At 36.6% G+C, this 12304-nt stretch overlaps 1 protein-coding gene across 2 annotated transcripts in view; it reads left to right on the top strand.

The window, feature by feature from the left end:
• TBC1D32 (TBC1 domain family member 32) overlaps positions 1-12304 on the top strand; it is a 203485-nt gene that overhangs the window by 64671 nt on the left and 126510 nt on the right. For both annotated transcript variants that reach the window (XR_005986056.1, XM_041743860.1), the window contains exons 17-18: positions 6912-7113; positions 7679-7761. Coding sequence is in view for 1 of the 2 variants with exons in the window: in XM_041743860.1 (XP_041599794.1) it covers positions 6912-7113; positions 7679-7761 (285 nt within the window). In the remaining variant the exon portion in view is untranslated. The remainder of the gene's footprint in view (positions 1-6911; positions 7114-7678; positions 7762-12304) is intronic.

The raw sequence follows: 12304 nt of genomic DNA, 5'->3' as shown, positions 1-12304 counted from the left end.
TTGTTCAGATTTTCTGTTTCATGATTCAGTCTTGGAATATTGTTTCTAGGAGTTTATCCAATATATTGGTGTATAATTGTTTGTAGTAGTCTCTTATGATCCTATTATACTTTTGTGGTATCATTTTTTACTTCTTTTATTTCTGACTATTCATTTGTGCCCTCTTTCTCTTGGTGAGTCTAGCTCTAATAGCTTATCAGTTTTATCTTTCAAAGAACCAACTCTTAGCTTTGTTGATCTTTCCTGTTACCTTTTTGTCTCGATTTATTTTTGACCTGATCTTTATTACTTTCTTCCAACTTTGGGCTTTACTTTTTCCCGCTAGTTCCTTTAGGTGTAAAGTTAAATTCTTTGATAGTTCCTGTTTCTTGATACAGACCTGTATTGCTAGAACTTCCTTCTTAGGACCACTTTTACTGCATCCCAGATTTGGGTATGTTGTATTTCTGTTTTCATTTGTCTTTAGGTATTTTTTTTCGTCTTTGATTTCTTCTATAACCCAGTAGTTCAGTAACATGTTAATCTCTACATATTTATAGTTTTTCCAGTTTCCCTTTGTGATTGATTTCTAGTTTTATAATATTGTGGTTGGAAAAGATGCTTGAAATTATTTCAGGTTTTTTTTTTTTTTTTAAGATTTTATTTATTTATTCATGAGAGACATAGAGAGAGGCAGAGACACAGGCAGAAGGAGGAGCAGGCTCCATGCAGGGAGCCCGACATGGGACTCCATCCTGGGTCTCCAGGATCACACCCTGGGCTGAAGGCAGTGCTAAACCACTGAACCACCCGGGCTGCCCTATTTCAGTTTTCTATATTGAGACTTGCTTTGTGGCCCAACATGTGATCTGTATTGGAGAATGTTCTATGTACACTTGAGAAGAATGTATTTTCTGAATTTTGTATGAATGTTCTGTGTGTGTGTGTGTAGATTGATCTGTTATGTCCAACTGGTCTAATGCATTATTCAATCCAATTATTTCCTTACTGCTTTTCTGTTTGGATGATCTGTTATAACTGGGATGTTAAAATCCCCTATTACTGTATTGCTGTCAGTTTCTCCCCTTCGATCTCTTAATATTTACTTTATATGCTTTGGTGCTCCTATGTTGGGTTATATATTTAAATTATATCTTTCTGCTAGATTGATCCCTTTATCATTACATAGTACCTCTCTTTGTCATTTATTACAGATTCCGTGGTTATTGTAAGGTTCACATGTATCATCCTATATATATGGCTATCTATTTTAAATTGCTGGAAACTTAAATTTGAACATATTCCAAAACTACATTTTTACTTTCCTACCATGTTTTATGTTTCTGATGTCAACTTTTTAGGGAAAGAAAAAATAATGCCTTTTTTTTTAAAAAAAAATTTTAAGTAGGCTCCATGCCCAGCATGAGCCCAATATAGGACTTGAACTCATGACCCTGAGATCAAGACCTGAGCTGAAATAATGTTTTCTGAGGCTTGCCAAGGCCTATGAGTGATCCAAGGGGAGGAAGCTCATTTAGCATCTAGTTCAGCTGATTAAAAGCCAGGTCATGAGGCAGCAGCTTTGAAAGTGTGCAAATATGTTTAGTCCTGTGGGAGGTGTGAGTTGCAAAAATCTGAGTTCCAGATGAATGTATAATATATTCTCTGGGAGGTCTTATCAAGCTGTAGTGAGGCTGGGGTGGGGGTATGCAAGGATGGTGTTTCCCTGTTTTTGTTTCCTTGGAGTGCCTCCTTAGCCCCTTGATGTGTGGGAAACCTGAAACCTATTCCTTAGGCAAAAGCTGTAGGCTAAGTAAATAGACCTTTTTCATAGGAAGATTGGGATTATTTCAGTTTGCTGGTTGTGTAGGGCTCTGGGATTGATGGCCTGCCAAGCATGGTCTTTCCTGTTATAATCTGATGGAGCTCTGTAGCCCTCATGGCCATCAGGGCCTGGTGATCAAGCTGTGTCGCCTGTGTGGTTTGTGTGCATCTGTTGGCTTGAGCAAGGCAGGTAGAAGGTGTAGAGAACAGGGCGTACTCACTAGCTTTAGAAAGACAACAGGAAAATGTCTTGAGTATATGTATCCACGGGCTTCCTTAATGGAGCAGGAGAGTACCTTGTGTACTGGCTTTAGGTTGGGAACAGGAGACTGCCCTGACAGCTTGGGCTCATGCTCTAGCTAGGGAGTTGGGAGTGCTACAACTCTTCACCAGCCTCAACAAGTGCCATGAAAGCACCTTGTGCCAGCAAGGTGGTAGTAGCCCTGCTAGCTGACTATGTGGAGAGTGCATCTGTGGCATCTGCCATCCTCATCTGTCTCTGAGGAGAATCTCAGCTGTCCTCTTCCCTTCCAACCAATGTCCCTATATTAGCAAATGAGTCTCCCTTATATACAGTCTAGCAGCCTTTCTAGACTACTGTTTCTTTCGTGGATTTTGGAGCGAAACTACAAGCAAGCCCTTTAAGGGGGTCATATGTTTCCTTATAGCACTTTAAGACCCCTCTGGTTGTTAGCCTTTTTGGTTTTCCAAGTAAGGTGTTCTGTGGGTTTATTTCTCTGTCGTAGATCCCAGGAGTGGGGGCCTTGATATGGGGTACCAACTTTTTACTCCTCTGAGAAAAGCACCTGTCTGGTGAGATCCCTTCTTGTTGTGTGTTACCACATCATGAGTGGGGTGTTTTTTGGGAGACTATATCTCTACTGCTACCTGTTTTGATCTGGTCCTTTTATCCTTTGTTGTGGGAAGTTATCAGATCTTTTTCACAGGGAAATGAGCATATGTAGCTGTAGATTGGGTGTGTCCACAGGAGGAGGATTTTCTTACCACTCTCTTGGACCATCCTCCAGGAACTTGCTTTTTAAATTTTTTACTGTCTTGGAAATTTCCTCAGCTTTATTTTCTAGCCCTTATATTCAGAAGATTTACATTTCTTAAGCTTTCTCTAAGAGAACATTCTTAATCTACTATCTTATTCTTGTTTCATGAGTTTAAGTTCTCTTACATTAGTGGAGATACAAAGTTTCATTTCTCATTTTCTTTTTCTCCTTCCACATTGCCTTTTCTGTGTATTGTCTTGGCTTCAGATTTTAAATTAGAGATTTCTTCAAATACTTAAAAGTCAGTAAATAGCTGTTTGAAAACTGTGTGGGAATGTGGGACCTTGTCACTTGTGGCCTTTGCTGTGGGGGGATCTTGTCATGGATTTGTTTGGGGGAATCTCTAATAGCAGCATCTTTAATCTTTGTTCTGGTCAGATTCTGTAGAAAAGGCTCTTATAGTTAGCTGCCTGCAGAGAGTGTAAGCCTAGCGGGAGAGGATGACTGGGTGGGGTAAGTGATTTCTAAGTTTTCCTGCATAAGCTTTGATTAATTTCTGTGGTACTCTACTGTTCTTAATGTTTGCCTGCCTTCCAAAAGATATCATGGGGGTGGCTATGTGGAATATGGAAGAGAAGCTGATCAGACTTCTTTTTAAGCTGACTTTCAGGCAGCCCTTCTGTTTTCAGTCCCACTTCTGCCCCTAATTCCAGAGATACTTGAAACCATCAATTTGAATTTTTTGAGAGGTTCTATGAAATAAATTCTGTCCTGTGTTCTGCATTGTGGCTGATCATTCAGTTTTTCCAGGTCCTGAATTGCTGCTGCTTTCTTTCCACTTTCTAGATTCCAAAACATTGTTACTGTCACATCCTTTCTTTTCTCCTTGACAGCTATGAAAGCCTTCTGAAAATTCCCTTTACTTCTGCATTTTAGTGTTTTAAGAGAGTGCAGTTGTGAATGTGTGTGTTCAATCTGCCATACTCAACTGGAAGTCTTTTTCTATATAGATAACAATTCTTTTGTAATATGAAGAAGACCAACCTTTTGTTTCTTTTTATTCCCTATTTGAGGTTTGTCTGAAAAATTTTTCCTATATAGACATTTAATTATGTAGTCAATTTCTCCCCCAATCATGAAGATTTCTAAGTTTTTTAGACAAAGCTTACCTTATATTGAAGTTAAATAGTTAAGACATTAAATATCAATTTCTTCTGAATCCCTATTGTGCTGTGGTTGTTTCTGATTTTATTATTTATATTGACAAAAGACTGGAATCCTCCCAAATGCCCCATGACAAGAAGCTGATTAACTTGTTTTTGCACAAAGGAGCACTTGGCAACAGTGCAATGGGAACATGGAATTTTTTTATGTATTCCTATGGAGTTATCGTCAGGATATTTGTGAACAATACCGCAAAATGTTTTAGAATGCTACCTTTAAATAATAGAAGGGAATATGAATTAACAAAATCATATTGATATTTTTCAAAAAGAAAAGGGTAAACTAAAAAGTAATAGTTTTAGAAGAAGGGAGAAAACCATGTGGGTAGGGTGGTATAGATATAAGATATACAGGGCTATGCCTTGATTTTACCTAGATTTGACTTTGGAGTCATGTAGCTCTTTCACATGCTAAATGTAAAAGTTAAATCAAAAAGAAAAATTCAAATTTAAAAGAAATTCAAACAAATGGAAATAAGTGAATTTAACTACCAAGTAAGTAACCTGCCTATGCAGAGGAAAAAAAATTACTTCAAGTGATCTGATTTGAACATTTCTAGTGGATATATCTTATGTTTGAAAAAAAGAATTCTCAGAGTGATCTTAAACTGTGTTCAATGTATTTTGAAACTATTAGCATGTATTCCAAAATGAAGCAAGTGATTAGCATCATAAGGAACTAGAATATAGAATTAAAGAAGTGAAACTTGAATTTTAAATTTATAATGGAAATAAAAGTATTAACTCATTTTTCTTATACTTTTCTTAGAACTGCTGCTTAGAACTTTCTTAGAACTGCTGCTTAGAACTGCGGCCTAGAAGTAAAGACAATCTCTTAGCATTGAGTTGGCACCCAGATTGTGGTCTCTAAATATCTAAGTTTTTGTTGTGGTTGTTGTTGTTTCCTACAAAAGGAGGAAGGGATCCTTGAAGGTAGTTGTTTCTGAACTGGGCCAGGAAATGTATAAGGTGATCCTGAGATATCTTATCATTCTAGAAGGTGAGGAAGTTATCTAAGACTAAAATCATAGTGTCAGAAGTATCCCAGGCTACCAGAAGGGGCCTCTTACTGGTTTAAGATGGATAATTTGAGGATTAAAAAATGACTGTAGGGGCACTTGGGTGGCTCAGTGTTTGAGTATCTGCCTTTGGCTCAGATTGTGATCCTGAGGTCCTGGGATCAAGTCCCACATCAGGCTGTCTTCAGGGAGCCTGCTTCTCCCTCTGCCTATGTCTCTGCCTCTCTCTCTGTGTGTCTCATGAATAAATAAAATCTTTTTAAAAAAATGACTTTAATGATTGATATACATAAAGCATACCATAATGGTTTTAAAAACACTAAAATTTAAAAAAGAAAATCTTGTCAATTATCCACTAAGGTTGTGAGGATACCAACTCATCATTTTGCAAATTAATGAAAAATGTTCAAACTCTTTTTTTTCTATTTCCTATACAAACAATTAAAAAAAAACATTTATTGATTAGAGAATGTACAAGCATGAGCATGAGTGGGAGGGACAGGAGAGAGAGAGAATCTCAAGCAGACTCCCTGTTGAGCGTGGAGCCCAATGTGGGGCTCTCTCTCCCGACCCTGAAATCATGACCTGAGCTGAAACCAAGAATAGAACACTTAACCTACTGTGCTGCCCAGGCGCCCCTGTACAAACTGTATTTTAAACAAAATTTTTTTTAATGATTTTATTTATTCATTCATGAGACAGACAGACAGACACACACACACACAGAGAGAGAGAGAGAGAGGCAGAGACACAGGCAGAAGGAGAAGCAGGCTCCATGCAGGGATCCCGATGTGGGACTCGATCCCGGGTCTCCAGGATCACGCCCTGGGCTGAAGGCGGCGCTAAACCAGTGAGCCACCCAGGCTGCCCCGCAAACTGTATTCTAATGTAACTATTAAGTTACTGAGGATAAAGTTCTTCATAGAAAAACTTTAGTTAATGCAGAATAACTAGAAAATCATTTGGTAACTTCTAATAAAATAGTTGATGTAGGAGATTATGATGAATTGATGCTAAAACCATTAAGTAAAAGGCTTGATGGGGGGAGGACTTCCCACAGGAGAATTCAGGCTCATACCATCTGACCAGTTGATTTTTAGCACCATTAAATTTGGGAAAACCAGATATGTATCTAATGATATGATATAGTACAAGTTACACAACAGCAACTACCAATGAAGTTATTTTGTCAAGAAAAAATAAATTGAACTTTAAGCCCCTAGATATAATTATCAATTTATAGGAAATATGGAGAAGTAGAGGAACACAGATGACACCATGGTGAAGCAATTATCCACATAAAGAATGGCATGGGTAAAAAAGAAAGGAGAGGGCCTAAATGATCACAATAACTTAAAGCACTCTATGAAACTTGTTTGAATTTTGATTTATACATATCTATTATAAGGAACACCTTAAGACAGGAGAATTTTGATATGGGTGGATTATCAGATAATATTAAAAATTATACTTTTGTTAGTTATACCTAGTATACATCTAGGTAAGATGATGTCTCTGTTTAGCATTTAATATTCCAGTAGAGGTGGACAGAAGGATATCTGGGATATAGCATATAATATTCCAATATAGGTGGGCAGAGGGGGAGGTGAGAGAATCAGTAAAACAAGACTGGCAAAATGTTAGTAACTGTTGCAGTTGGATGGAGGGGTATGTGGATAGTTAAGTGTGCCCTCATTATTTATCTGTACATGTGCAGGAACAGGAATATTGACATGTCAGAGAAAAGCTAGAGAACTAAAGGGGAGCCAGGCAAATGCAAAGTTTGTGATATGGCTAGACTTTTTGGTAGTACTTTAAGAGGTTGTGATTTTTAACCTTGGAGTCACTTTCAGTCTATCATGTTTTAGTCCTACAGGTGCTCATATAATTGCCCAGTTTTCGAAAAAGCTTCTTGATGAAGATATCTCTATTTTTTCTGGATCGGAAATGTTGCCTGTGGTTAAAGGAGCTTTTATTTCTGTGTGTCGTCAAATATATGGTACATGTGAAGGCCTGCAGTTGTTAATTCCTTATAGTTTGCATGAGTCTATAGCAAAGGCATGGAAGAAGGTAAGAATTTTCAAGCTTTTTATCCTCCCTGCAAATCTTTATTTCAAAGATAGTCACTGTTGTAATGCAGTTAGAGTCTCTTACTGGGGCAAATATGATTTTTTTAGCATCACAGTGCTCTAGGGAACATAATGCTTTTTAATTAGTACAGGATGACTTCACCTCATCTCCTACCAGGACAAAGTTCTAGGACAAACTGAGCACTTCAAAGTCTTTTCTTCTGGTAGGAGAGGCTTTAGATAGATTATCTTTACATAAACTGACTTTGTTCTTTCGAAGCTATTTCTAAGCATTTTACAGACAGCTAGAGTTTTGTTATGAATATTAGAAAAAAAAACTGTAGCAGTAGTCAAATAGTATGTATCAGTGAACTAATAAGCCTTTCCCCCATGCTTATATACTTCCCTTATAAAATATTTTATGTGATATTTAATTAAAAACAAAATAACTTAAAATTTGAAGGTAATTTAATTTTAATCATATTAAGGATCAACTGTAAAAATGTATCATGAGATCTTATGAATAATGCTATCAATAAAAAATAATGTAATCTGTTATATTTTAGACAAGTTTGCTATCAGAAAGAATTCCTACTCCAGTAAAAGGCTCGGATTCTGTTTCTTCGATAAGCCAGGAATCCCAAAACATGTAAGCACAGTTGGACTAAACTTATCTTTTTCTCTACATTTGCTGAAATAATTTAAAAATAAGAATGTAATTGAATAGAGTAGCAAAAATACACCTGAAACTATTATATCAAATGTTAATTAACTGGGATTGGAATAAAATCTGAAAAAAGGAATATACAGGAAGGTAACTGTATACATATAGGATTAAGAAAAATTACATTTAGGGGTGATGTTAGAGATTATATCACATTTGTACCTTTAGTCTAGCATTATTTTTTATATGTGCTTTATCTTGTGTTTACATTTTGGGTTAAGAAATTCGATCTGTGTAATGTTTCCGAAAATGTGGAGAATTATCAACTACTAAATTTGGAAAGCTAACTAGGGAATTCCTGTAGTAATAAAGTGTTTTCAAATGCCAATGAAGTCTATTGATATTTAAATTATGATTTTTCAAAATGTGTGGGAATGGATTTTAATTATATTTTGGCATTGGAAGATAATTTAAATCAATATTTACACAGTTTTTAATTTAGATGTCTCCATGTGTTTTCACAAATACCAATAGGACATGGGATCAGATTAATAAGGGAAAAACAATATTTAAAAAAAATTAAGATCTGGTGATTTTTGTACCAGGATTCTCTTCTTAGTTGTTGGCATACTCTAAGCAGATAATAGAACTTTAAGGGATATTCTTAAGAAAAATTTAAATATCATTTCAGGTAGGCATGGTTTAAAGAAGTCCAACAAAAAGCCTTTTTCATTTCCTTAACAGTGTAATAGTTCAACAAATAGTTAATTCTCCTCTAAAAAATCAGCTGTAACTTTTTTCTGATAGTTGTCATGAATTTAAATATATTACCATTTGTGTGTGTGTGGGGAGGGAGGGGAGACAATTTCTGCAATTTTTGAGGTAATTTTTAGATCTATTTTTTTCTTTTTTCTTTTTTTTTTAAGATTTTATTTATGTATTTGAGAGTGAGACAGAGCACACGGGAGGGCAGCAGAGGGAGAAGCGGACTTCCCGCTGAGCAGGGACCCTGAGGTGGCTGGATCCCAAGACCCTTAACCAGCTGAGCCACCCAGGCACCCCTAGATCTGTTTTCTTTGAGGTGTTCTGTGATTTGTTATTTTTCATTTTGCATGCATTCATTTTCTAATTCATTCAGCTGTATATTGGACCAAGTGCTTTGACTTTTGAGGATAACTGTATGCCTTAAGAGCTTATTGTGTAGTTTAGAATACAAATAAATACAACGTGGCAATATAGTATGATAAGTTTATATGATAGGGCTATGCTGGGTCCATTGAGAAAGCAACTTGTGGGGGAAATCTTTCCATAAGAAGTTGTTAAGCTAAGTTAAACAGAACAGTTGTTAACTGACTAAAAACTGAACATTATTTCAGATAGAAGAAATAGTATGGTCAATAGGCTTGAAGAGGGAACATGATTAATGTAGTTAATACACTTTACTCTCAATAATATTTTTAGATTCTGAAGTTAGAGTGTGAAGAAGCTAATAAATTACATGCCACTTATTCCCTCCTGAGTTGTGAACCAAGTAACAGTGATAAAGGAATAAAAAAATCAAAACACTGAATAACACAGGCCTCTTGAGATCTCAAGAATTAGATTTACCCTCCTGTCACAATTGGCAGTGGATGGCCATAGGCTTCCCTCTAAGGCATAGTTTACAAAGATCAAACTTAACGACATAGTAGAAGAAAGCAGAGTGTGTGCTTCCTACAGGTAGCTGGATCACAAACAAGTAGACTAAGAGAGAGGCATTACTTAGGCAGGCATGCTGAAGTCTTCCTCAGGTCTCTGGAGTCCTTTCTTCCAAGAGGAGGAGTAAGTGAGTAGGTGGTAGGTGGGGAGGGGCAAGCAGTGTGAAACTAGGGAATGTGCTCCATGTAGAATCTTGATTCTGGGGGAAAGAGGAGTTTCCCTCAATGCATGATAGTAATGTCTTAGAAGCAAAAGATTTAATAGAGTTTTTGATAATATAGAGTCAGAACTGTTGATTTCATTTTCATCATTGAAATTAAATTAGCTCATAGAGCTGAATGTCTTTTGTTCTTCTGTGTTAAGAAGTTGGTATGAGATAGACTTTATTTGTTCCTTTGTAATTTGGTAAAATTGAGTGTAAAACCATCTGGGTCAGTTAACTAGACTATCTTAATGCCAGTACATAGGAGATTACTTTTTTTTTTTAATTACAGTATAATTAACATATAGTGAGTGTTATATTACTTTTAGGTATACAGTGTAGGGATTCAACAATTTCATAATACATACGTTTCTTAGTGCTCATGGCGATAAGTATACTCTTAAACCCTTTTACCTATTTCACCTCTAACCCCACCTGCCTCCCCTCTGGTAACCATTTGTTTTTATTAAGAGTCTGCTTTTTGAATTGTCATTTTTTGTTGCTCTTGTTTTGTTTCTTAAATTCCACATATGTGTGCAATTACATGCTATTTGTCTTTTTCCAGCTGACATATTTCACTTAAGCATTATATTTTGTAGCTCCATCCATGTTATGCCAAGAGTATGGTTTCATTCTCTTTTGTGGCTAAGTACTATTCCAGTGGAATTACTGGATCATGTGGTAGATCTATTCTTAATTTTTTGAGGAACCTCCATACCATTTCCCATAGTGGCTGCACCAGTTTGCACCAAAAGTGCACAGGGATTCCTTTTTCTCCACATCCTTGCCAATACTTGTTGTTTCTTATGTTTTTCATTTTAGCCATTAAGACAGGTGTGAGATGATATCCCCTTGTGGTTTTGAATTGCATTTCCCTGATGATTGATGTTGAACGTCTCATCGTGTGTCTGTTGGCCATTTGTGTGTCTTCTTTTATGTCTAGTCTTGTCATCTAATGCCCATTTTTTAACTGGAATATTTTGGGAGGGGGTTTATTGAGTTGTATAAATTCTTACATATTTTGAACACTAGCCCTTTATCAGATGTATTATTTGCAAATATCTTCTCCCATTCCTGATACCTTTCTTGAATAAGTGAATAAATTAATAACACTTCTCCTACCTCTAGACACTAGTTTCTAAATAATGACACCAACAGTAAGACTAAGACTGAAATGATAAAGGTAAAATTAGGTTGCTAAAATTCATATTTTTGAGCCTCTGATAGACTAATGTTAGGTATTTTGAGCTTTATATTCTGATAGCATATGTTAAAAATCCCCCCCCCTTCCATTTATTGATGCTTTACTATACTACAGAGAAGATAGAAGTTTTTATGTAGTCATCATAGGGGTTTGGTGTCTTTTAAATCAAGACCTAAAATTGTAGCCCCAACTGAAATTTCTACCATGCTGGTTTGGTTGATTAATAGTGATGACAAACCATGTGGGATCATCATTAGGGTGACCAAAGAGAAGAATATAATCAGAGGGAAAACAGTGTACCCAATCTGCCCCAACCAATCATGAAGGAGCCTTTAGAAAACTAGAGGATAAAGTTGGGGGTCAGGAGGAGTCTTTGACCAGTTCTCATAAGCTAACAAAACTGTGTACCTGTTGCCAATACCCTTATCCCAGCACCAATAAACAAATTTAATGGCTTGGATTTTCCATTTTGAAACAGTGTCTTTTCTATAATTGAAACAATTAAATGCTGAGATCATGGCAGAGAAGATAAACTAAATTATGTCAATTCTGTATAATTTTTCAGAATTGTGGGATGCAACCTGTAAGGTTTTTTGCCTGTGTTGTTTTATTTTGGGGGATGGGAATCAAGGTAGACTTTAAAATGCACTTTCTTTAATGGCTAATTTTTTTTTTAAGATTTTATTTGTTTGTTCATGAGAGACGCACACAGAGAGAGAGGCAGAGACACAGACAGAGGGAGAAGCAGTTTCCATGCAGGGAGCCCCCATGTGTGGGACTTGATCCTGGGACTCTGGGATTATGCCCTGAGCCAAAGCAGACGCTCAACCACTGGGCCACCCATGTGTCCCAGTGGCTAATGGCTATTCAGGTTTTTTATTTGTGTTTGAGAGACTTGATTATATTTTCTAAAAAGACTACATTTTTCAATCTAAACATTTTTTTGTTAATGTGTTCAAAATATTCTTTATGATTAAACATTCTTTACTTATAATTATTTTTTGTGTCTTAGTATTTTTTTTGGCCCTTTTCCATATTTAGCTACTTTTTTGCATTAGTTTATGCAAAGACCAGGTTTTGGATTTGCTAATGCTCTTTTCATCTTTCTCTCTCTCCTTTTCATCTTTTCTCCTTCCCTAGCTTCTGTAGTACAAGAAAGTAAGTGAAAAGGGGAATGAGGGCAGCCCTGGTGGCTCAACGGTTTAGTGCCGCCTTCAGCCGGGGTGGGATCCTGGAGCCCTGGGATCGAGTCCCACGTCGGGCTCCCTGCGTAGAGCCTGCTTCTCCCTCTGCCTGTGGCTCTGCCTCTTACTCTCTCTCTCTGTCTTTCATGCATAAGTAAATAAAATCTTAAAAAAAAGGTGGGGGGAATGAGAATGGATATCGAGAGAAGCAAACTATATCAGCCATACTAATTTTAATAT

Source organism: Vulpes lagopus, chromosome 2, assembly GCF_018345385.1.
Source record: "Vulpes lagopus strain Blue_001 chromosome 2, ASM1834538v1, whole genome shotgun sequence".
In the NCBI taxonomy this organism is placed as follows: domain Eukaryota; kingdom Metazoa; phylum Chordata; class Mammalia; order Carnivora; family Canidae; genus Vulpes; species Vulpes lagopus.
The sequence above is the reverse complement of the archived record's forward strand: the minus strand, read 5'-3'. Positions and strand labels throughout refer to the sequence as shown.